Source organism: Panthera pardus, unplaced genomic scaffold (assembly GCF_024362965.1).
Source record: "Panthera pardus isolate Hobbes unplaced genomic scaffold, ASM2436296v1 HiC_scaffold_25, whole genome shotgun sequence".
NCBI lineage: Eukaryota > Metazoa > Chordata > Mammalia > Carnivora > Felidae > Panthera > Panthera pardus.
In genome coordinates, this window is record NW_026526821.1 from 26,846,166 (window position 1) to 26,870,306 (window position 24,141).

At 56.8% G+C, this 24,141-nt stretch overlaps 2 protein-coding genes across 5 annotated transcripts; both read left to right on the forward strand.

Annotated features, from left to right (window-relative positions):
• Nucleotides 1-50: 50 nt before the first annotated feature.
• On the forward strand, nt 51-12,169 carry LOC109272588 (interferon regulatory factor 4-like). 4 transcript variants are annotated; one of them, XM_019458839.2, is made up of 8 exons: nt 2,422-2,595; nt 7,004-7,193; nt 7,506-7,606; nt 8,517-8,622; nt 8,741-8,806; nt 9,586-9,954; nt 10,546-10,664; nt 11,143-12,169. In XM_019458839.2, exons 1-8 carry the CDS (start codon nt 2,422-2,424, stop codon nt 11,275-11,277), a joined length of 1,260 nt encoding a protein of 419 aa, XP_019314384.2. In that variant the 3' UTR covers nt 11,278-12,169. The 4 variants fall into 4 exon arrangements, 3 of the variants coding, with proteins under 3 accessions (XP_053746334.1, XP_019314383.2, XP_019314384.2); XR_002082520.2 differs by lacking the exon at nt 7,004-7,193 and having other exon boundaries at nt 57-2,595; nt 10,566-10,664; nt 11,143-11,257; XM_019458838.2 differs by lacking the exon at nt 7,004-7,193 and having other exon boundaries at nt 1,866-2,595.
• Nucleotides 12,170-13,893: 1,724 nt separating this feature from the next.
• On the forward strand, nt 13,894-15,190 carry FOXS1 (forkhead box S1). The gene has a single exon (XM_019458840.2). The coding sequence runs from the start codon at nt 13,958-13,960 to the stop codon at nt 14,948-14,950; it is 993 nt and encodes a 330-aa protein (XP_019314385.1). The 5' UTR covers nt 13,894-13,957; the 3' UTR covers nt 14,951-15,190.
• The last annotated feature ends 8,951 nt before the right edge of the window (nt 15,191-24,141 follow it).

Consider the following 24,141-nt stretch of genomic DNA (forward strand, 5'->3'; position numbering starts at 1 on the left):
GGAGGATATTAAAGAGACACAGAAGCTGTCTGTCTGAGCTCCTCCTAATCATTCCGCAAGGGCGGGGGTGCAGAACTCTGCCGGGGGCTGAAGCCTGCCACCTCCCATAAATTGCAGTGGGCAGGGCTGAACTCCGAGACTCCATGCGCTGCCCTGACCCCCCACCCCCACCCGTCCCCGGAGCCCTGGCCTCCTGAAGAGGCCCCTGAACCCCTCCTTCTCCCTGAACCTCTTTCTTCCTCTGAGCCCTTCCCTTCCTCACCAGCTCCCTCCTCTTCCCTATTTACAGATCCTAGCTAGTAAGCCATAGGGGAGTGCCTTTTTCATGCCTGCCTGTTTACATGCATGAGTGCACTTAATCCTCGGGAGGAAACTGAGGCTCAGAAAGGGTAGGCAGCTTGCCTGAGGACAGCTAGAGTAGGGGAGGCTGGATTGAACCTGGGCAGTCTGTGCCCTGTGGTGGTTGTTAAGAAGCAGTTCCTTAGTGCCCATTTTATTTGGATTATTTGGGGCTTTTTGGTGGTAACTTGAATATGTTCTTTATATATTTTGGATATTAACTCCTTTTTGGATAGATCATTTGCAAATACCTTCTCCCACTAAGAGCCTGCCCACCTAGAGCTGAAAGCCCCAGGGCAGCCACTGAGGAGAGAAGGCTTTAGGGCAGCCCAAGAAAGCAGCAAACTGACCCCAAGGGTACACAGAGGTCATCCGAGCTGAGTTTTCCTAACCTAAAGGTTACTTTCAACTGGGGTTGAGAGGGGTCTGAAAAAACCCTGACCTAATAGCCACTTGTATGGGGTTCCTGTTATGCACCAAGCACTGTTCAGAGACTATGCACCAAGACTGTGTTCAGAGCTGTGGGGGAGGCCCAGATGCCAGTACTGGGAGTTCTAGGATGGAGGAAATAATCCTCACCTGCTGCCCAACCTGCTCCTCAGGAAACAGGTTGGTGTCCAAGGTCACCAGCTAGCAAGTGGTGGGGCTGGGATTTGAATCCAAGCAGTCAGGCTGGGAAGTTGAGGGCACGCCATTCTCCTAGTTACTATGATTCTGCCACCCAGAAATATGAAGAGACTGACTTCAGCTTCGCACTTAGATGTCGTCATTACCCTTGGATTCAATCCTATGAAATGCTTTGGGCCCCCACTGAAGCCCTACAGTGAGTCTGAATCCTGGCCACACCTGTAGAGGTGTCAGAACTGAGTGGTTGTTGGCATGTGAGAACAGAGGGGTGAGGAGCATAAAGAAGGCCCCCCTGACCCTCAAGGCGCCCATGAAGGACAGTGCTACCAGCCTCTGGTCAATGCTGACTGGGCATCCAGCTCTGTGCTCCCTCGGAGTTTGAGTTTCCCCATGTGCACAGCAAAGGCTGCACTGCCTGACCTCTTTCAAATCACAACCCCCCTTTGGCAATTGAATGAAAGACACAAGCCCTGGAAAATGCATAGGCATGAAAAAATTTGCATACACTTTCTGCGGGGTTGGGTGGGGGTGTCCGTAAACTCCAGGCGTAAGCTGTTGGAAGGCAGTGTGGGGAACTGTTTAGGTTCCTAGGCTCTGGGGACACAGAGACACAGGTTCAGATCCTGACTGCCCCCACATACTAGTTCTATGACCTTGTTATAGAACCCAGAGGGCTTTCACCTCTCTGAGCCTTATTCTTCTTAATCATAAAATGCGTAATTATCACCTCACCATGCCGTTGTGAGAACCAACTGAGACCCTGCAGGAAAGGCTTTAGCCTGGCCAACACTGTAGTGAGGCATCAGCAGATGAGGACTTCCAATATTCAAGGAGCTATTTCTCCAAGGGTGACCCTTGGACCACCTGGATCAGAATCCCCTGGGAGAACTCGTTAAATGCAGATTACTGGGCTTCTGGCCCAGAAAGCCTGATTCTGCGGGTCTGGGATGGAGGCAACGAGTGTACATTTTAAACCAGTCTCTGCCTCTCAATTCTGATTGGAGTTAGTCTAAGAAGCACTATGGCTTTACAACCTCTACAGTCTAGGTCCCGTAGGCTGGGAAGAACAGAAAACAGGTGCACGGGCGGGGCAATGGACGCCTCTGGGTGCCCGTCCACTCTGGGGACGGACATATCCCGGGCTACCCACCCCCTACCTTCCAATGGATCTTGGCGTCTCACCGTGCCTCTGCCCCCTCGCGCCGCCAGGCTACCACAGGGAGGGGCGAAAGGATAAGGCTTCCCGGGTGAGGGGGGCAGAAAGGAAAGCGAAACTCGTCTTTCCAGAACTTTCACTTTCGCCGCCTCCGCGCGCCACCCAGGTGGCTTCGCGATCCACTCTCGCGCTGGGGTCCCGCTCTCCCCGGGACCTGGCCCCTCCGGCGCACGGCGGCTCGGATGGCCGGCGACCCCTGGCGGAGGGAGGAGAGGCAGGTTCCCGACGGCAGGCGACCGATGGCGGGGGCCGGGGGTCCCCAGCGCCTCCGCGACTGGCTGGTGGCGCAGATCGAGAGCGGGCGCTATGCGGGGTTGCGCTGGGAGGACGCAGGCAAGACCCTCTTCCGCATCCCCTGGAAACACGCGGCCCAGCAGGGCTACCAGGCGCAGCAGGACGCGGCGCTCTTCAGGGTAAGGGGGCGGGAACCGCGGGACGCCGACCTGGAGCCACTCGCTCCCCTTATGCGCAGCGGTCTCTAGGTTGCGGTAGTGTTCCGCATATACGAGAGACCCTCTGACGCCCTCTTACAATCAGCCAGAGCTGCCAAGACCTGCCCCGTCCCACCTCCCCCAGGGAGAGCTCTCCTCCCTCTCCAGGGGGAAGTTAGATGCCACCCAAGGGGATTCCAACTCCCCCCCACCCCCAAACCAATCCCAGCAGCCTGAGGACATTTTCTGTGCTTCCCCACCCCAGTGACCTCCTCCAGGGATGCCCTCCCTCGCTTGCTTCAGTCATCATTAACTTCCTCCAAACTGCCTCCTTCCTATCAACATTTCAACTCTGGAATCTCTCTCCTGAGCAATAAGCAAGAGCCGCCACCACCCCAACCCCCACAGCCACCTGCAGCTCCCAATTCTCAGGCCTCCCCTCTCCTTTCATAGGATGAAGGGCCTGGAAAGAAGTTCCTGGTCATCAACTCCCTCACTCATAGCTCCCCATCCCCCCCCCCCCCCCCCCCCCCGGTCTGGCTCCCCACCACCCTTGCTAACGTCACTAGTTGCCAAATCCAAGGATGCCATCACCATCATCTTTGATGCCTGGGTGAGTTTGGGCCTGGTGGACCCTTCTTCCTTGAAACGGTGGCACTTGGTTTCCAGAATCTGCCCCCATCAACCCCCTGCTCCGTTTTCCTCCTCCGACCTTGCCACTCCCCTTCCTCAGCATCCACCCACCCCCTCATCTTTTGGTGCTCTCAGCGCTGGCTCCAGGACCTCCCTGCTCATCCCCCTCTCCCCCTCCACACAGCCTTAACATGAGCCCTACAGTTTCCAGCCTCCCCTCCAAGCCCCAGGTGTGCTGGTCTAATGGCCCCCAGAGCTCTCAAACTCAGCGTACCCTCAGTACCACACTCGTCAGCTCGCCTCGACAAACTTCGATGTTTCCCCAAGTGGAAGATGGCCCCGATTGTCACCCAGACCCCAGAACCAGGCACCTGACCCTGGCCTTTCCCCTCTCTTCCAATCTCATTGCACTCCATCACCAGGTCTGCTGGATCTTCCCACAAAAGCTTCTCTGCAATTGTCTGCTTGGACCCATTCCCACCGTCTCTCAGCAGGACCATTGCGGGGTGACCTCACAGAGCTCCCTGCTTCCCCCTGCCTCTCAGCTCTCCCCTCAGTCATCCACAGAGATCTTCCTAAATGTAAATCTTGCCTTGACACTCCCCTACTCAGAATCCTGCCATAGCTCCCCATTGCTCTTGTGATAAAGTCCCAACTCCTTACCGAGGCTTCAAAGCACCGCATGAACTGCTCCTCCCTGACCTCACCTCTCCCCACCCTGCCCTCCCCAGCTTTAGGCCTGGCCTGACAGTTCTTTCAGTTTCTAAATGCTTCATGTCTCTCTCACTATTAGACCTTTGCACTTGCTGTTGCTCCTACCTGGAACACCCTCGCCTCTCCCCCTACTCCTGGCCAACTCCCATGTGCTCAGCTTAAACATCCCCTCCAGAACCTTCCCTGATGCATTCGTCTGTTGAATGCATTTGTCCAGCTCAATGGTTTCCCCCAGCCATCTCTGATTCCTTCTGCTTCCTCCACTGGAAGAACTTTCCCTGTGCATCATAAGTGCCTTGTATGAGTCTGTCTTCTCTAGCAGACTGCCTCCAGCTACTCGAGGGGAGTGACACTGAGTGCAGTGACTGGCCCACAGAGCTGTTGAACAGGTGGTTACATGGGCTGTTCAGAGAAGGGAGATTCTTTTTTTTTTTTAATTTTTAAGTTTATTTATTCATTTTCAGAGAGACAGAAAGAGAGAGAGCAGGGGGAGGGGCAGAGAGAGACAGAGAAATCCCAAGCAGGTTCCGCTGATGCATGTGTGGCTCGAACCCATGAAACGCGAGATCGTGACCTGAGCCGAAACCAAGAGTTGGTCGCTCAACCAACTGAGCCACCCAGGGGCCCCGGAGAGGAGAGAGATTCTGAGGGCTGCCCTCCCCTTCCCTCAATCCACCGCTGACCCACACAAGGGATCCCCTGGCTTCACACCTTCCTGTGCCCCTAAGCGCAGGGGATAAAGTTTGGCCTTTGAGAATCTCCGTGCTCCAGCTTCAATCTGTCTCTTCTTTCTTAGTTCCTCTTCCCCTTGCCCCACCACGGGCCCGTTGATCCTCATTAGTCATGGATTCCGCATTTGCCAGTTGGCTTATTCGTTAACATGTATTGGCAAGGCCAAAATCAATACTCAAGACACTTCTGTGGCCCACAGGCATGTGCAGAATGGTGAAACATTTGAGCCCCCAGACACACACGTTCCCAGCCGAGGCCGAACAAGGTCGCTCCAGGTGTGGAGGTCACAACAGCGAACACAACAAAGGCCCCTCTTTCATCGTGGTGACAGCACTCTGTGCCCTGTGCCCAGGCCAACTTTCAATTATGTCCTGAATAGAATGAAAAGCAAAACTGCAATAAATAAGCACTGACTGTGTGCCAGGCACCGTGCAAAGCACCTTACGTAGACCACTCATTCTATACCCCTCACAACCACACGAGGTTAGGTATTCTGGGCACCGTTTGCTGACAACAAAATCAAGCCTGAAAGCTCTCCCCACGGGCAAGTGGCACCAACCCAGGAGCTGGCTTTTCTGTTTGGTGTCCGTTTCCCCACCAGGCCTGGAACCTCTGGGATAACGAGTAAATGGGATTCATCAGTTAACCGCCTCCCCGCCCCGCCCCCGCCCCCCCCCCCCCCCCCCGCCCTGAGTGTGACCAGTGCAAGTAATACATCTCCCACACTCCTCCCCTGTGGCTCCTCTGCTCCAGCCACACCGGCCTTGCTTGAATCTGTCAGCCTCTTCCCACCTCAGGACCTTTGCACTTGCTGCTCTTCTACCCAGACCACCCTCCCCCCAGTTCTTTGTCGGACTCCCTCCTTTGCACTCAGGCTTCAGCTCAAATGCTACTTCCTTCTGGAGGCATTTCTGACAACCCTTCTAAAGTAGCCCCTCATTTATTTATTTATTTATTTATTTATTTATTTAATGCCTCTACCACAAGAGTCACTCACTCTAATGTGTATAATGAATATCTTTGGTCTGCACGGTTTCTTGCAGAGTGGGCATTGCTGTTTTGTGTGTGTTCTTACCGTATACACTTCATGTGGTCTATAGATCTCATTCTGTGCCTTACTCTTTTTTTTTTTTTTTTTTTGCTCCGGATCATGCGCTGAAGACTTATTCTTGTTCCCTGTGCATCTAATTTATTGCTCCTAGATGCTTCTAGATGCTGCACAGACTCCCTGTTGGGTACCATGACACACACCCCCAACCCACTTTCCCAAGGGTGGATATGAGTTTGCTTTCCAGGACCAGAATCAACGCTGTCGTGAATATCCTTGCCCGGGTCTCCTCATGAGCCTCTGTGAGCATTCCTTTGGAATTAGAAATTCTGCTCACAGGGTATATTTAGACTTCATTTGACTAGGCATGCTTGATTACCATCCAGAAGTTCTGCACTATCCCAGGCCCACCACCTTCTGTATCCCCACCACCTTCTGGCATTATCCAACTCACTAAGTTTTGTTGGCTTGTGGGTGATAGCTCACATTTCTGTTTGCATCTCTGTGACACTAATGAGTTTAAGTACATTCTCATATGCTCACGGGCTTCTGGTTTCCTCCTCCCTAAACCACCCGGGCTTGCCCTTTGATAAGAACTTTTTCTTTAGGGGACGCTCTCTGTTTCCTGTTGGTTTGCAAAGTTCCTTGTATATTCTAAAATTAGCCCCTTGCCGGTTTCACACATTGTAAATGTTTTGCCTTCTGGTCCCCGCCTTTGAAATTGTTGAGGATGGTATTCTCTGCCCCTACAAGAGTTTCTCCCACATTATCTTCCACGAGCTCACAGTTTCTCCTCTAACCTTTGGTTTTCTAACCATCTGGCGTCCACTCTGTATGTCGCAAGAGGTAAGGATTTAGTTTTCTGGTTTTCCAGGTAGCACATCACTGCCATTATTTTCTATCCCATCATCCTATTTTTAAAAATTGATCATAATCCATCACTTGAAATATAATGATTCCTGCTTGGCTGTCTGAAGCTGTTTTCTCTCATTAGACTTGAGTTCCTGGAGAGCAGGGACCACGTCAGTCTGGTTCCCCATTTGGTCTCCAGCTCCTGGCTCAGGCCTGGCGCACAGTAGGAGCTCGAGGAATATGTGTTGGAGGGAGGGAGGGAAGAACAGTGAAAAGGATGAAGGGGCAGAGAGACAGAGGCCTGGAGGGAGAGAGAGAAGGGTGAGAGGCACGGTACACCCTCATTCATCCACACGGCAGCAGCCCCCTCTTCCAGGCTATTCCTCCCCACGTGCCCCTGCTCGTTCCCAGGCCTGGGCCATACACAAGGGCAGGCACCTAGAGGGCATTGACAAGGAGGACCCCCCCACATGGAAGACCCGGCTCCGCTGTGCCCTCAACAAGAGTGCTGACTTCTGTGAGGTGCGTGAGCGCAGCCAGCTGGACATCTCCGACCCCTACAAGGTCTACCGGATTGTGTCCGGCAGTGCCCATGGCCCAGGTATGATCCTGCCCCTGGAGGTAGTGACCGAGGATGGCTCTCTGGGCAATAAGGAGCCTACCCTGCCCATCTGTAAACTGGGAAACGGTGGGCTTATGGAGCTTAAACTCATGCGCTGGTAAACGCAGAAGGACCCATAGACCTTCTTGGTTTATCTTCCCATTAGAAGGGATTAGGAGGAAACTGAGGCCTGGAGAGAAGTGGGCCCTGCCTGGGATCATGCCATGAGCTGGGGTACTCTTTGTGGGAGCACCTCTGTTGGGGGCTCCCCTTGAGGCCCGGGAAACAACCGGCCGTTCTTGCTCTATCCAGTGGCCAGGACTTGCGCCCCGCCTGGGAAGAAGAACATCCTCCGGAGCCGGCAGGAGCCCCCTGGAGATGTGACGGAGCTGGTGGCCCACAGGACAGACCAGGCCAGTTGTCCTGCCAGCCCCTGCAGCCTTGCCAGCTCAGTCACCTCCGCCCTCGGTGCTCTCTGGCACTGTCGTCTGTCCTGTCCTCTTCTCCAGCTGCTGCCTCGTCACCATCCCTTGTCTCTCCTGCCAGCTCGACCTCTTCTTACCTCTACTCCACCTCTAGTACCACCCTCAGCCCCACCGGCCCCTTCCCTTCGCCTCCAACGTCTGCGGCTCCGCCGCCGGCTGCATCCGCCCTGTTTCCTCCCAATTCACCCCTCGCCCCTGTCATCACTCTCGCTTCTGTCCCCATCTCCGTCACCTCTGTCCCCACCTCTGTCACCTCTGTCCCCTCATCTCTGCCACTTCTGTCCCCATGTCTATCACCTCTGTCCCCACCTCTATCTCCTCTGTCCTCTAATCTCTGCCACCTCTGTCCCCATGTCTATCACCTCTATCCCCACCTCTGTCACCTCTGTCCCCTCATCTCTGCCACCTCTGTCCCCATGTCTATCACCTCTGTCCCCACCTCTGTCACCTCTGTCCCCTCATCTCTGCCACCTCTGTCCCCATGTCTATCACCTCTGTCCCCACCTCTGCCACCTCTGTCCCCATCTCTATCATGTCTGTCCTCTAATCTCTGCCACCTCTGTCCCCATCTCTATCGCCTCTGTCCCCTGCCTGCTCACTCTGTCCTCACATGTCTCTCCCTAGCACAGTGAGCTTCACCTCTGACCCGACAACCTCCATCGACTCTCTTTACTTCTATGAGGGAAAGGGTCTTGAGCTCTGAAACCTCAAAGTCTCCATCAACCCCACTGGCCTCAGTCTGCCCAGACTTCCCTCTGCCCCAGCGAGCACAGTCTGGGAACTCCGGTGGCCCACAGTCTCCTCTCCCACCCTCATGACCCTCTCTCCCAATGGCCAGGATGGCTCCAGATCAACCACAGAGGATAAGGACAAGGAGGGCCCCCCCAGGCTGGCCCAGCAGGGCTCCCTGCCACCAGCTGTCCCAGGCCCTCTGGCTGACCACAGTAAGGACCGGATCTCCTCGCCTGCCCTTACTTCCTCCCTGGCCTCCTCCAGGATCTTGATTCAGGGGTCGAGGGACCCAGGGCAAGTTGTTCCTGGCTGCTTCCCCCCCTTTCCTAGGGTACCAGGCGCAGGACCCCACACACCGCTGGAGCCCATCACCCTCTGAGGACTTCAGCAACCCCGGTAAGGAATCTGAGGCCTTCCCCTCAGGCAGGTGCCCAGAAGTGGGGAGGGCCAAGGGGTGAGGCCAACTAGGCCCCTTCACCCAAAGCACCCAGCCCGGGTAACAACAACAGCTCATGTTCGCTGAGGGCTCAGTTTATGCCAGGCATCTTTCTAAGCTCTCCCCACAGCCTGTGAGATAGATACTGCCATCGTCCCCACTTTACAGATGCAGAAACGCGCTCCAAGGTTAAGAACCTTGCCCCAAATCAGACAGTGAGGAGTCCTGGGAAGGTTACTGTGGGGTCACAGCTGCTAAGTAGCAGTGAGGGGATCAGAATGCAAAGGCCTGGCTGCAGACCCCCCAGCCTTAACCATTGAGCATCCCCCTGGCCCCTCGTATGGAGTGTTGTTTCTATCAGCATTAAACTGTTTGCTGGGAAGAAGCTCCTAGACTACCAGCGGTTAGGACTGGAAAGGCCCCAGTGTCGTGGTACATTGCCCCAGGTGTACCAGGTAGATGGCCATGTAGTTGTACCCCAGTAGATGGCCCCTATGCTTTTGACCATGGAGCTCGAGCTACCAGTTCATTTATACTGGAAGCTGCTGCTATTTAACTGGTGCCAGTCCTACTACTGCTACTACTAGAATCCTCATCATCATTTATCCGGAGGGAGCACCAAAACTTCCCCAGGTGTGGGCTGGAGGGGCCTGGGGGGGGGGGGGGAGGGCGAGGGGAGTAGGGCGTGCGGTGCCGGGCGCCTCCAACGCCCGGCGCGCCCCCTCTGCCCGCCCCGCAGATTGCTGGCTGCACGTGCGGCTGTTCTACGGCGCGGAGCTGGTGCGGGAGGCCACCTCGCGCACGGCCGAGGGCTGCCGCCTGAGCCCCGAGGCAGTCAACGCGGCCGAGCGCCTGCTGGGGCCGCCACCGCGCGTCGCGCAGGTCGGCTTCCCGGAGCCGCCGCCCGGCGCCCGCGTGCTGCAGCGCCTGCTGCGACACCTGGAACGCGGCGTGCTGCTGTGGGTGGCCCCCGAGGGCGTGTTCGCCAAGCGCCTGTGCCGGGGCCGCGTGTACTGGCGCGGCCCGCTCGCCCCGCACCGCGCGCAGCCCAACAAGCTGGAGCGCGAGCGCACCTGCCAGCTGCTCGACACGCGCCGCTTCCTCGAGGGTAAGAGCGCGACGGTGGGGCCGCGGGCAGCTTGGGACAGAGTGGCTGGGCAGAAGGGGCGTGGACAGCGGCGAGTGGGCACACAGGATGTGAGCGCAGGGGAATGGGATTCTGGGCTTGGGATGGGCACTGAAACAAGGGATGTGACACATAAGCACTGGGAGTGGGAACGAATTATAGGCGGGGGGGGGGGGGGCTTGGGCACAGATGTGGACATAGGCTTATGGGGAATGTAGGCACGGGGCGGTTTGGGGCATTGGGTGTGGGGCATAAGCATAAGACTTGGGCACATGTATTGGCATAGGGCACAAAACATAGGCTGGGCACTGGGCACAAGATAGGCACAGGTGAATGGCAGTGGGCATGGGCTGGGCATAAAGGTGTGACAGTGAGCACAGGAGCACAAGGCACAGGGCATGAGCACTGGAAGTGGGCACAGACGTGGGACATGAGGCGGGTATAGGGACGAGGAAGTGGGCACAGGGCATGGGCACACAATGGGAATGAAGCCTTATAGGACATGGCCATGGGATATGAGCACAAGGTGGGCACTAGGTGGGATTCCCAAGCCTCCAGTCTTGGTCCCTGTAGAACTGCGCGCCCACCTGCAGGATGGCCACCAGGAACCTGAGTACCAGATCCGTCTGTGCTTTGGCGAGGAGTACCCAGGGCCCCCAGACCAGCCCGAGGAGCGACTCATCATGGCCCACGTGAGTCACCTCCAGAGAAGAATCACACCCTCCAGTCGCCTCCAAACAGCCCCTTACTGATTTCCTCCAGTCCTCAGCTCCTGACCTGATGACCCTCTGATCTGTAAGACCCTGCATGTAAAATGCCGGTGGGGTGGGGCGCCCGGAGGTCGGCTCTGTCGGTTAAAGCGATAGAATTCAGCTCAGATCAAGATCTCACAGTTCATGAGTTGGAGCCCCACATCAGGCTCTCCGCTGTCTGCGTGGAGCCTGCTTCAGATCCTCTGTCTCTCTTTCTCTCTCTCTCTCTCTGCCCCTCTCTCGCTCTTGCGCGCTCGTTCTACCTGTCTCTCTCGAAAATAAATAAACACTAAAAAAAATAATGAAATGCCGGTGGGGTGAGGACTGACACTAGGTTTGTGACTTCCCACCGGAATGTAGGGGGCGCTAACGGAGACAGTTGGCTCATGGCCCACCCCACCCCCCACGCCCCCTGCAGGTGGAGCCCGTCTTCGCCCGCGAGCTCTTCCTGCACTGGAAGCGCCACTACCACGGTGCCACGGCCAAGGCGGGTCCCCAGCCCCGCATCTCCGATGGTATCACTCACCTGCTGCCACAGCTGAGTCAGCACTAAGGGGTCACTTCCTCCCCCCCTCCCCTCAGAAGTCAGCACCTCCCCACCAGCGGACCCCATCCCAGACCTGCCCAAAGAGCCAGTGGACTTGGGACTGCCCCCCGCTCATCGCCCAGGTCGGTGGGGACAGCGGAAGCAGATCCCTGCCCTTCAACCTCCCCGCCGCAGAGATGCAGCCCTGGAACGGGGCGCGTGGGCAGACAGCAAGCAGCTGGGCCTGGGAAATCAGGAGGAAACCAAACTAGACCTTGAGGTTCTGGAAACAGCAGTTACGGCAGAAACAAGACTTCATTTCTTGTTGAGAGCACAAGAGGTCTGCAGTGGTCTGCTTGAGTGCCCATTTTACCTGCAACTGATTCATTAGAAGGTTTGCTTCAAGTTGGGTTTACCAGTTAGATCCTTAGGGATTAGCATGAAGCCAGACAGTAACAGAATTGCCTGGCCTCTGAGAGGTTCTGAGTTTCCAGAACCTTCCTCCCACCTACCATTGGTCTGTATTCTTATGTGGCCAGGGAGGGGTCCCACAGCAGAAAACTTGGCCTGAATGGGGCGGGGGTGGGGATGGGGGGCTGATGACTGAACCACTGGCACCAGTAGATAACCATCTTTGGGGAAACTGATCCAGACCCCTAAACACAGCAGTAAGGCAGAAGGCAAAGTTGGAGGGAGGGGTCCAGTCCCTCCCCCAAGCCCTGCTGATTTTTGCAAATGGCAGTTTGTAGGCAGTCCTTGAGAATTGGGAGGGAACCCCATCAACCATAAAGGCAATTGATCCTGCCTTGTCAGTAAAGTCACTTTCTGCCCCAGATATCAGACCTTTTACCTTTTTTGATTTCCGACTTTATAGGCATTCTCCTACAGATGGCAACATAATAAATCTCTTTTAGTGATACATTAATAAGCCACTTTTATGGAGGGAGTGAGCTGTATGCTTCGACAAAGGACAGAAATCAGCCGGATCACTGGTTTTTATTCATTGGACAAATGTTGGTTGAACACCTACTCTGTTCCAGGCCAGTACTAGACAAAACAGCCTGTCTCTACTCTCTTGGGGTCCATAGCCTGTTTTCCGTGGGGGGGGGGGGGGGGGGGTCCAGTGACTGTCCTCTATCCCTGCTCCTTTTCTATAGAAGGGGTCATGTTAAGGAGTTATAGAATCCTAGATTCAAACCTGGATTCAGATTTCAGGTTTGTCATTCACTAGTTGTGTGACCTCAGGCAAGTCACTTAACTTTTCTGAGGCTTAGATTCCCCATCTATTCAAAAGAAGCCACAAAGGCCTTTGGAGCAGGGTTGGTAAATGCAAGGAGTAAATGCAGAGAGGGAAGTTGAGCTGTCAGGAGGCTGGCTTGGAGAGTGGCACACAGTAGGTATCCTCTGACTTGGTTACTTATGGGTGGGAGAGCATGGAGAGCATCCTTAAGATTGGATCCTGACTGTTCTAGGCTTTGCTGGCGCAAGGCTGCAGCTGGTGGGGAGCCTCAGTCCAGAGTGACATTCCTGAGCCAGGTCTAAACCCCTACTCTGTGCTAAACTCCTGGAGGCTGCTGGATTCCGTGTAAGGGGGCGTGTTACATCCTCACCACAGTATGGACAGCTGAAGAGTCGCCAGCTCCAGTTTAGAGATGAGAAACTGAGGCTCAGCCAGGGTCAGGGACTTGCTCGAAATGCCTCTTGGAGGTGGGCAGGGGTGGAGGGGGGAGGTCTCTGCCTAGATGGCCGTCCTCTCCACAGCGGTCACTAGAGGGCGCCAGAGCTCAGAATACTGGGTTTGGCGGTTCTCCTCGCCTCCATGGGGCCGCGCCCCTCACACACCGCGGAGCTAGGAGGGTAGCAGTATTGTGACCTCAAGGGCTGTGCACTGCCGGGAGAGGGGGGCGGGTCTGGGGCAGGGAGAAAGGAGACCCCAGGCCCGGAAGGAGAAGGAGAGGAGAAAAGGGGAGCTGGAGGCGGGGACTTGAGGGCCCCTGGGGCTTTTCCCACAGGACTCCCAGTTCTCTAGATCAGCCCCTTTGATTCTGCCTCTTGTCTCTCTCATCAGTGTGCATCTCTCTCTGTCTCTCTGCCCTACACATCTTGCGTCTGTGCCTGTGTCTCTGTCTCTTGCTCTTTCACTCTGTCTCTGTAGCTTTATTTGTTTCGGTGACTCTAACTGTCTCCATATAGCGTGTGTGCGCGCGTGCGTGTCTGGCTCTGTCTGTTCTTTCTGTCTCTGTCTTACCTTCGTCTCTCTAGGTATGTCTCTGCCTCTGTCTCGCCGTGTGCGTCACTGTTTCTCTTGTTATGTCTTTACCTCTCTGTGTCTTTCTCTCTGTTTTTAACTGCCTCTGTCTCTTTCTGTTTCTGTCTCTCGCTCGGTTTGCATGTCCTGTCCCTTGCAGCCACCACCCCCCAGCACATGTGGGCTGAGGGTCTCAGTCCCTTCCCTCCTATCTCCTCACCCCTGGCAGCTGTGCAGTTTCCCAGTCCTGGCCTCCCTGCCCGCCCCTCTTGGGCCTTAGGGGAGCGGGGTGAGGGAGGAAGGGAGGGCAGCCTGGTGGGCCCACCCCTTTTTGCCTTTCCAGGCTGGGAGGCTGGGCCAGTGAGCCTTTTAACCAGCCGGGGCAGGCTGTGCGGGACACCAGCCTTGGACGCAGTGCCTGGCCCCTCTGTGGTCCCGGCCGCCGCCAGACCGGCCAGCATGCAGCAACAGCCCCTGCCTGGGCCCTTGGCCCCTGCGGCTGAGCCGACCAAGCCTCCCTACAGCTACATAGCTCTGATTGCCATGGCCATCCAGAGCTCCCCAGGACAGCGGGCCACGCTCAGCGGCATTTACCGCTACATCATGGGCCGCTTCGCCTTCTATCGCCACAACCGGCCCGGCTGGCAGAACAGCATCCGCCACAACCTGTCACTCAATGAGTGCTTTGTCAAGGTGCCCCGTGATGACCGCAAGCCAGGCAAGGGCAGCTATTGGACGCTGGACCCCGACTGCCACGACATGTTTGAGCACGGCAGCTTCCTGCGCCGACGCCGACGCTTCACCCGGCGAGCAGGTGCCGAGGGAGCCAAGGGCCCTGCCAAGGCACGCCGTGGACCCCTCAGAGTGACCAGCCAGGATCTGGGAGTCCCCGACGCCACAACTGGCAGGCAGTGCCCGTTCCCGCCGGAGCTGCCAGAGCCCAAGGGCCTAAGCTTCGGGGGTCTGGTGGGGGCCTTGCCAGCTACCGTGTGCCCTGCAACCACTGACGCCAGGCCTCGGCCACCCATGGAGCCCAAAGAGATGCCCGCACCTAAGCCTGCAGGCCCGGGGGAGCTCCCTGTGGCCCCCTCGTCTTCCCCGTGCCCAGCATATGGCTTTCCTGCTGGCTTCTCTGAGGCTGAGGGTTTCAGTAAGGCCCCCACGCCCATCTTGACCCCAGAGGCGGGCGTTGGGAGCAGCTACCAGTGCCGGCTGCAGGCACTGAATTTCTGCATGGGGACTGACCCAGGCCTTGAACACCTCTTGGCCTCAGCAGCCCCCTCTCCTGCACCACCCACTCCTCCAGCCTCACTCCGGGCCCCGCTGCCCCTGCCAGCTGACCCCAAGGAACCTTGGGTTGCAGGCAGCTTCTCTGTCCAGGGAGGTTCCAGCTACCCATTGGGGCTGACCCCCTGCCTATACCGGACACCAGGAATGTTCTTCTTTGAGTGAAGCCAGCCCGGCCTCGGGCAGTCCCTGCAGGGTGAGCCTGACTCTAGGATCTGGGGCACTCTCAAGGGACCCGGGCCTGGCAAGCCAACGACAGCTGGGACAGGAAGCCAAGATTGGAGTAGCGAACACGCAGCCAGGCCCCAGGGCCTCTGGACAGACTTGAGGGAGAGGGGAGGCAGGGCCCCCGTGGGATTTACTCTGTGGCTCTCAGGGCCAATAAAAGCAGTATGATGATGGTCAGCCTGCTGGATGGTTGGGGACTGAGGGCTGGGACGCCTGGCTCTGTGTGCAGTGGCTGTGGTTGTGGGTTGCGGGGCAGAGTCAGGGGATCCTGGGTGGAAATGTCCCATATGAGGCTTTCTCTTGCTGGGGACTTTCTCAGGGAGTTTCCCAGGAAAGTGGAGGAAGGGGGAGCAGGGAATAGGGAAGAGAGAAAAGGAGTGTAGCCAAGAGATACCAGGCAGGGGGTGAAGATGGGCTGGCCTGAGGGGCTGATTCTCCAGCCCCAAACTCTGTGACTCAGCACCCCCCCCATTAACAGTGGTCATAATAACTGTGACCATTTGTGGCATTTATTCTGCCTTGGGTTTGTGTATATCCTTTCCCCAGACCCTATGCAATTCAGGATGTTATCCCCATTTTCCAGTGGTGGAAACTGAGGCTCAGAGAGTTCGGGCTCATTAGCTCCGACCCCAGATGGCAAATAAGTGGCTATGCCCCCAGCCCCTGACCCGCAGTGAGGAAGCAGGGGTGGCACATGGGAGGAGAGCTGGTGGTGACCCCCAGGGTGGGAGAGGCTTTTCTGGAATCCTGGAATGCCAACGCCAACAAGGCACCCTTGCCCCTTTGCACAGACAGGGAGCCCAAGGCTCAAAAAGGCAGACCCCAGTCCCTTTGCATTTTCCACATGAATGGGGGACCTCCCTGAGCCCCCAGCTCTCCAAGGCCCCCTGATGACTCTTTAAGAAAGCATTTCTCTTATGGGGGAAGTGTGACTGTCCTGGATACAGATCAGAAGTGACTGAGCCCTGACTTTTGGCCTCCTCTGGCCGTTCCCCTCGGCAGAAGCAAAAGACGGGGGTATATTCGTGGCCCCTATCAGAGGAACAGACTCAGGGACCTGAAACCTCAGTGTCCCCACCCCCTTCAATACCAGCGTTGCTGAGGCACAGGGCTTCCTTGTGGAGCCTCAATGCCCCATCTGGATCCTGGGTATAGGGAGAAAAGAGAGAGGCCAGGGATACTGGGGAAACCCCCTTTCTGGCATTTGCTGTAGGGGCTTTGAGGGTCTTCTGTCCCACGAGGTGACACCCAGGGGTCTGGAGACCCCTTGGTCGGGCAGGCAGCACAGTGCCTCCAGAGGCCCTCACTCGGGCAGGCGGCCATGCTGATTTCAGTCTCTGCTGCTCTGTCCTCCCTCAGCAGGTCCCCTGGGGCCAGGGAGGAAGCGAGCCTGGCTGGACAGTCCCTACTGTCTGGTTCCCACAGACTCCAGAGCCGCCAGGGTGGAGGGGGGACCTGCAGGGTGGGGGCTCACTGTGACCGGAAGGGGTTGGGAAAATGCCTGGCCAGCTGTGGAGGCCCTCCCCACCACGTGCGCGGGACCCCAGCCTGGAGTCCATCTAGCAATGGGGAGAAGGAGAGAGGGTTTGTTCTGTCTCGTCACGTCTAGGCAGCCTCATGGGTGAGGAGTAGGGGGAAGTCCTGGGTGTGCAAGGCATGGGTGAGGAGAGGGGAAGGAGGCGCTTGTGTGGGTTTGTTTTGAGGTGTGTGTGTGTGTGTGTGTGTGTGTGTGTGTAATGCGCAAACAGTTACAGAGACAGGGACAAACAGATTCAGGGGGGTAAGAGTTCTTTCTCAGTTGGGTCAGGGAAAGAGGCCTCTGGCGGGCACTGTTCCCTGTGGTGCATTCCTGTGGAGACCTGGTGACCCCAGTCCCTTCCCAGCTTGTGTCCTGAACTAGTAGGAAGATGGGGAGGCTGGCCCGACGTCAGGGAGCCCCGGCCTCTGCATCCTGCTCCAGCCATCCTCTGAGGAGGTTAGCATCTGAACTGGGGTGGGGGGTGGGGGTGCCTGAGGAGAACATGCAAAAAAGTCTCAACCACACCCTGGTGCACAAATCCACTAGGGGCACGAGCCCTCTCTCCACGTCCCTCTCTGACCCCCAACATAGTCAAGAAGTGAAGACAGGCCCCTCTGCTCCAATCCCCAAGCAGGACCCAGGGCTCAGTGCCTGCCTTGGACTCCCTTTATGATTCTGGAAGTGTGCCCATCGCTCTGGGTCCTGATTTTACTTCCTTTGCCCAGCGGGGGCTGGAGGAAGGGCAGCCTGACTCTGAGTCTGCGTCCCAGGGGAGGGTCCGACATGGGAGACTGCCTGGAAGGGATCCCATCTCCAGAGGTGTTGGACCAGGAGGCCCAGACACCATGATCTCATGTTGCCCTCTGCTTGCTGCCCAGCCGGAGGACCCCACCCACTGGGCCTCCTGCCCTCACATTCTTTCCATGACCAACAGACGCCCTGTGCTCCTGCCTGGCCACCCCCACCTGGAGGAGCGGACAGTGCTTAGCAGAGATCCAGAATGCCTATGCGGGGGCCAACCCAGAGAGAGCACCTCAGTACAGATGGCCCAGACCCAGGCCAGAGAAGGCAAGTGATGTGCCCAAGGCCACGCAGCAAAGCAGGAGCAGGGAACCCCTCTGCTGCCTTAACTGTATAGCTCTTGGAGGACAGGGGCTGTCCCATGTGACTCTGCTTAAGGGACCCTCCTTTCTGGAGGCTTGTCTGTCTCCAGAAGGGGATCCCAACCCCTTCCCCCCTTCCCCAGCAGGTCAGAGTGGGGAAGGGTGCCCAGCTGTCTTGCAGAGGCAGGCTAAATCAAATTCTGAAATGGTAGAATCAGTGGTATTTAAGAATATTCCAGAGCTTTTAATCACAGCAGCTTAGATTCTTGGAATATCAGTGCTGAAAGGGCGTGTCCTGCCCAATTTCTGAATCCCTTCTATACCAAGAAGTGCATGTCACGTGGGGTTCCAGGAAAGGGGAGCCCACTGCCTTCAGAGGCCACCCCTTCCCGCCCAAGTCTGGCAGCTCTGAGGGGCTTTCAGGAAGTTCTTCACCTGCTGGTCCTCCGGTCTCTGCTCTCCCTGCCCCCAGGGAAGGCCGCCACCCCCACCCGCAGGGCCGGGCCTTCCTCAGGCTCCTCCACCCTCCACATTTTATCTCCCCGCCGCTCTTTCGCCCACCCGCTTCCTTCCCCGGTTTATGGCATTCCACTGTTCAGAGCTCAACGCTCCCCACACCCCAGACAGCGCCTGAGCCAGGGGCCCGGAGACCCTGTCCTGATGAGGGCGGGCCACTCTGAGGCTGCCACACTGATGAGGACAAAGGGGGAGGTTGGGCCGGCCAGCCTGTCATGTCTGCCTGCAGCGAGTATACAGAACCTTGCGATCCAGTCTTCAGCCAAAACAGGCTGTCCCAACACAGGCTCCCATCACTCCCGAAGGCCAGGCTGCCAGGGGCTAAAAGCAGGAGCTCTGGAGCCCAACTGGCTGGGTTCACATCCCAGCTCTGTCACTTCCTTGCTGTGCAACTTTGAGCAAGTGGACTTGCCTCTCTGAAGACCACTCTGTTCATTCGTAACCTGGGGGTAATGATTTCAGCCCCCAGGACTGGTATGTGCAAAGCCTCATCCTACATACCATGATTACAATTCAGCTAACAAGAATGACATCAGAACTTAAGACAGCCCCACTGAAGGGCCTGGTGACCTCAGCCCGGTCTGTCTGCCCCTTCCTTTGCCGGGGGGGGGGGGGGGGGGGGCGGGGGGGGGGGAGGGCAAACTTCTGTCCCCCGACATCCGGAGGTGCCTAATCCCTACTCCCTCCCCACTGGTTAACTGGGTGGTGACAGGGAGGCAGCTGGTGGGGCCAAAGGAAGTGGTTCCAGGCTAAAAACAGGCCATTTAGTCACACAGCCAGAATCCTGCGTGGTGGCCCCTGGAAAGCCAAGGGCTGCCTCCTCCTGACCACAGCCCTCAGGGAGCCCTGATCTGTTTTGGATACAAATGAGAGGCTGACCCTCCTGCTCCTGAAGACAGCCAACTCACTGGTGAGTGTCGTTTCCACTTCTAGGCCCTTACGCCGGCCGTCCCCTCCACCTGGCACGGGCTGACCTCTCAACATCCAGAGGCCAAGTTAAATACCACCTTCTCAGAGAAGCCTCCCTCATCCCCCTGATTAGACGCCCCTAGATTATTCTCCATCTCTGCATCCTATTTGTGTCCTCCACCAGGCACCTGTTGCAAAGTGGATTTATGCATTTCTATGCGTATTCACTTTTTATTGTGTCTCTGCCTTAGAATGTAAGCTTCAGGGAGAAGGGATTGGGTCTGCCTTATTCATTTTACCTACTTCCCTAGCCCAGTGACTAGCACACAGCAGGCCCTCAATAAAGGTTTGCTGAGTGGAGAAATGGAGTCATGGCCACCCACCCATTCATCCATTCGCCCTGGATTAAATCTCAGAGGAGCCCCCAGGGGCTCCCTGACCCATTCAGAGCAAAAGCCCATGTCCCATGGGCCCGTGCCGTCTGGCTCTGCCCCTGCCAGCCCCGTTCTCACTCCAAACAGCCTTTGTACCTGCTCTTCCTTCTGCCGGGAGCAGTCTCCACTAATATGCCCTGAATACCCTTCGATCTCTGTCCAAACGTCCTCAGAGAAGCCTTCCCAGACACTGCCCCCACCCACCCCATCAACGCATTCCAAATTCACTACTGCCGGTCAGAATTCTCCCACCTAGAGGGGCACCTGGGTGGCTCAGTTGGTTAAGCGTCCGACTTCGGCTCAGGTCATGATCTCACGGTCCGTGAGTTCGAGCCCCGCGTCGGGCTCTGTGCTGACAGCTCAGAGCCTGGAGCCTGTTTCGGATTCTGTCTCCCTCTCTCTCTCTGACGCTCCCCCATTCATGCTCTGTCTCTCTCTGTCTCAAAAATAAATAAACATTAAAAAAAATTAAAAAAAAAAAAAAAGAATTCTCCCACCTAGAATAAAGTTCCCCAAGGCCAGAGATTTGTGTCTCCTGGCTGTTCCAGACCTAGAACACTGTCTGGAACACTGTAGGGACTGAAGAAATAGTTGTGGAACAAGTAAGCTCAGCAGCCTATGCCACCTGCTCTATCCACACACCCCATGTAATGCACTGTCTCTGGGGGGCAGGTGCTATTATTACCCCATTTTACAGACAGGAAACTGAGGCTCAGAGAGGGCAAATAAGTAGATTTGAGCCCCATTCTGTGTGACCCGAGTGCAGTCTCCCTGTCATCAGCCTGTCTCCCTAGAGGCTCATGAGACCTGCGTCTGCCTCCGGTCCCCAACTGTTCTCTTTAACCTCTCAAGCCAACCTGGCCCAGCCTCCTTCTGGCCTCCCTGCCTCCAGTCTCCCTCTTTCACTCACCGACCTCCCTGGCTTCAGAGATCCTTGTAAACCACAGATCTGGCCCTGTGCCTCCTTTGCTCAAAACCCCTCCATGTCTCCCTATTGCCATACTGGAATGCTCCAAGACAAGCTTGCCCTTAGCTACAAGTCTTTGGACATGTGATCTCCTCTGCCTGGAACATCCACCTCATGCCATCTGGAAAAAGCCTGCCCCTTATTTGCCCTCAGCTTGGATGTCACTCGCCGCCATTGAAAAGAAGAGAATGGGGGTTAGTGTCTTCTTCTGAGGCCCTCCAGCTTCGCCCTGACCCCCAACCTCCCACCTGGTAGGGTTCCAGACGTTGTGAGCTCCCTGGGGGTGGGGACCGTGCCCACAGTTCACCTCTGGGTTCTAGCTTGGGGCCAGGCCCAGAGAAGGGACTCAACAAACAGCTGTGACATGATTGGATGTGTCAGAAGTAGGACTGTCTGCTTTGCATCGTGACCCCACTGTTTACTGGCTGGGAACCCAGAGACCTGTCCACAAACTCCCTGAACCTCAGCTGCCTCATCTGGATGAAATACCTAAGGAAAATACCCACTCACAGGGTGAGGATGAAATGAGTTCATAAATGGAAATCACTCGGTACTGTGCCTGGCGCTCAGTAAATCGCAGCGTTAACGTGCCGAAAGGAACAGGTGTGTGGGCAGCTGCACGAATGGGAGCTCGGCGCAGGTATGCACCTCCTTCAGGGCCAACGCTGGCCGCTTCACACCCTCGGGCAACACTGTCACTGGCTGAATCTTTTCCCACCACTGCCCCGTTGGGTCCAAGGTGGCCAGTGGAATTCAAGGCCACTGGACGCAGACAGGAAGAGGCAGCGTCACCAGGCCTGGTGTAATCCAAACCAGATGCGGCCTCAGACCCATGGGGGTGGTCACTGTGGGCCTGGCCAAGGCCCAGAGGCAGGAAATAGTCTTGGAGGAACGCTTTCTGGGCTGGAATCAACCAGGAGGAGCTGTTCCATTGAGGGTGTTAACCCTTCTTAGCCCACAAGGGGGTGCCCAGGACCCTGAGCAGGGAGGGGAAGCTCATGGCCCTGTGGCCCCAGGAAGCACGTTGCAGGGAAGATCACAGCGTCAGCATTGTAACGGGCCCCGTGCCTGAGGAACCGACCCACAACCAGGCAATACGGTCGGGCACAACCAGCTAGGGGATACTCACAGCTGGCACCCGGGACTTGAAGAATCACAGACCAGAGCCTTGGCCCTGGCCCTGGCTCCAGCTGGCAGGCCCCAAAGAGCCATGGATTCACTCTCTCCACCAGGATGGCCCCTAGGGTGAGAAGCTTTTTCCTGCGAGGCTGCTGGGGATGGGGGTTCTAGTGGTGGTAATGGGGCTGGGGCCCAGGCCTGCCCAGAGGCAGAAACTCAGCCCCACACTGAAGGCTGCCACCGTAGCTTTTTTTCTGAGTGTGCTCTGTGGCCCTTGGAGGGGACAAAATCTCTCTGAACCCTCATTTCCCCATCCATATTGTTGAGTCTATATCCTTTACCTCCAGAGACCAGGGGAGGCACAAAGGAGGGCCCCTGATAAATCAAAAAGAACCTTCCAAGATGCGCTCCTAGGAGGTGATAGGGACAGAAGCAGTGATCAGCCCTGTTCCACGGTTCTGGGTGGGCTTCCTTCCTAGGACATGTTCATTTACTGTGTGGTCTTGGGCAAGTCACCTGCCCTCTCTGAACCTGTTTCCTCATCTGTGAAATATGGTAAATGGGCACCCTATCCCATCTTGCGACTGTCACAATGGCCCTAGGAGTAGCAGTGGGGAGCAGAGCTGAGGCTGTTGTTTGCATACCGTAGAGGAGGAGACTGAGACTTGCACCCAGAGTCCAGGGGCCTGGGTTCTCTGCTGAGGGGCCTTCCTTGTTTTGGCCTCGGTTTCCCCAGCTGGATCCAGGCCCTGGATCTCTGCTGTGGCCGGACCTCATTTCCTCACCCCCCGCCCCACGGCTGTGACTCATCCCTCATCATCACGCTGTGTGGCCGAGGCTCAGCCTGGGTGGGGGCCAGCGACTGAGAGAACTCAGAGGAAACCACAGGCCTGGCCCAGCTGGCAGGTGGTGAGCAGGCAGGCGGGCAGGCAGGCCGGCAGGGATCTACAGCCCTGGGGGCCTTGCCCATAAGCACGAGTCCCATCAAGAGCCCAAGCCAGGCTCCCCAGGCTTCTCAAACCCTGAGTACAAGACCCCCAGGCTTAGTCCCCAAAGTCTGCCACACCCCGCCCGTGTGGCACCTGCTGCCGTGGGACGCTGCACTCACCTGCTGGTACAGGGCCAGGGTAGGGGGTGAGAACCCTGGCCTTGCCCTCCAGGCCAATATTCACGGAGGCAGGGGAGGTAGGGGTGAACTGTCAAGGTCTCGGTAGGTGGGCAAGTCCAAGATTTCTCAAAAGGTAGGCAGTGTAACTGTTAAGAGCAGGGGCTCTGGGCCCCATAGTCTGGGTACAAATCCTGGCTCTGCCATCGACGAGCTGTGTGACCCTGAGAAAGTGGCTTAACCTCCCTGAGGCTTGGTTTCCCCATCTGAGAAATGGACATAACACAGTGCCTGCCACGCGGGCTCACCATGAGTAATCAGTGCGATCATGAACACATAGAGCTGGACCAGAGCTGGTACCCAGCAGGGCTCAATGCGTGCGAACTGCTGTCCCTGCCATTCCTGCTGGAACCAGTTCACCCCGAGCAGGCAGACCCGCTGTCCCACGTAGGCCAGTCCCACCTCTGACTCAGCTGTCCTCACAGCCAGAAAGACTGTGCCCTATTAGTGTTAAGCTCTCTTGCCCCCTGGGCTGCCCTCTCCAGCAGATGGAGCCCCCTCCCCTGCATTGTATGCAGGCCTGGGGCAGAGCAGGCTGTGGCCCACAGGGAAGAGCAGAGAACAGCTCTCTCCTCCCCCTCGCCCCCCCCCCAGGCCTCTGGGGAGACCCCCATCCCTGCAGCTCCAGCGAAGGCACCACAGTCCTGCCCGAACTTCTGATGCCACCCGGAGCCTCTGTTTTCTGCTCACACCTTGTTCTGGCGAGAAGCAGGGTGTGCGCACGAGCAGAGCCTTGCTCTGGGGGACAGAAGAGTTCATTTCATGCTCCAGCTTCTGACCTGTTGAATAGCCTTCAAGTTCCTTCCCCTCTCTAAGCCTCAGTTTTCTCCTCTGTAAAATAGAAATAATAAGAATATTGGGGCACCTGGGTGGCTCAGTTGAGAGCCCCACTTCGGCTCGGGTCATGATCTCGCGGTCTGTGAGTTCGAGCCCCGCGTCAGGCTCTGTGCTAACAGCTCAGAGCCTGGAGCCTGCTTCGCATTCTGTCTCCCTCGCTCTCTGCCCCTCCCCCACTCATGCTCTGTCTCTCTCTCTCTCTCTCTGTCAAAAATAAACATTAAAAAAAAATTTTTAAAGAAATAATAAGAATATCTACCTCATAAGCTTACAGTGAGAGAGAAATGAGTTAACGTCCATACAAGCACTTGACTGGAGCCTGGCACACAGTAAGCATCCAATAATGGTGCTGTGACAGATGAGCAAACCGAGGCACAAAGTAGGGAAGCCCCTGGCCCCGATCGCGGGCTGGGCAGTGTGGCTCCCAGGGCTGCGCCGGTAACCACCCCGCCATGCACTCAAGTGCCACTAGAGTGCCCGGCACGTGGCAGCGTTCGGTGGACAGCAGTCTTCTCTGACCTCACCCGAGTGCGGGCACACACACACACAGGGAAGGGAG

Coding starts and splice junctions, on each gene's coding strand:
- LOC109272588 (XM_019458838.2), top strand. CDS start 2,130: ATGGATCTTGGCGTCTCACCGTGCCTCTGCCCCCTCGCGCCGCCAGGC. Junction 8,623..8,740: donor AGGCCCTCTGGCTGACCACA/GTAAGGACCGGA, acceptor CCCCTTTCCTAG/GGTACCAGGCGCAGGACCCC. Junction 9,955..10,545: donor CACGCGCCGCTTCCTCGAGG/GTAAGAGCGCGA, acceptor TGGTCCCTGTAG/AACTGCGCGCCCACCTGCAG.
- FOXS1 (XM_019458840.2), top strand. CDS start 13,958: ATGCAGCAACAGCCCCTGCCTGGGCCCTTGGCCCCTGCGGCTGAGCCG.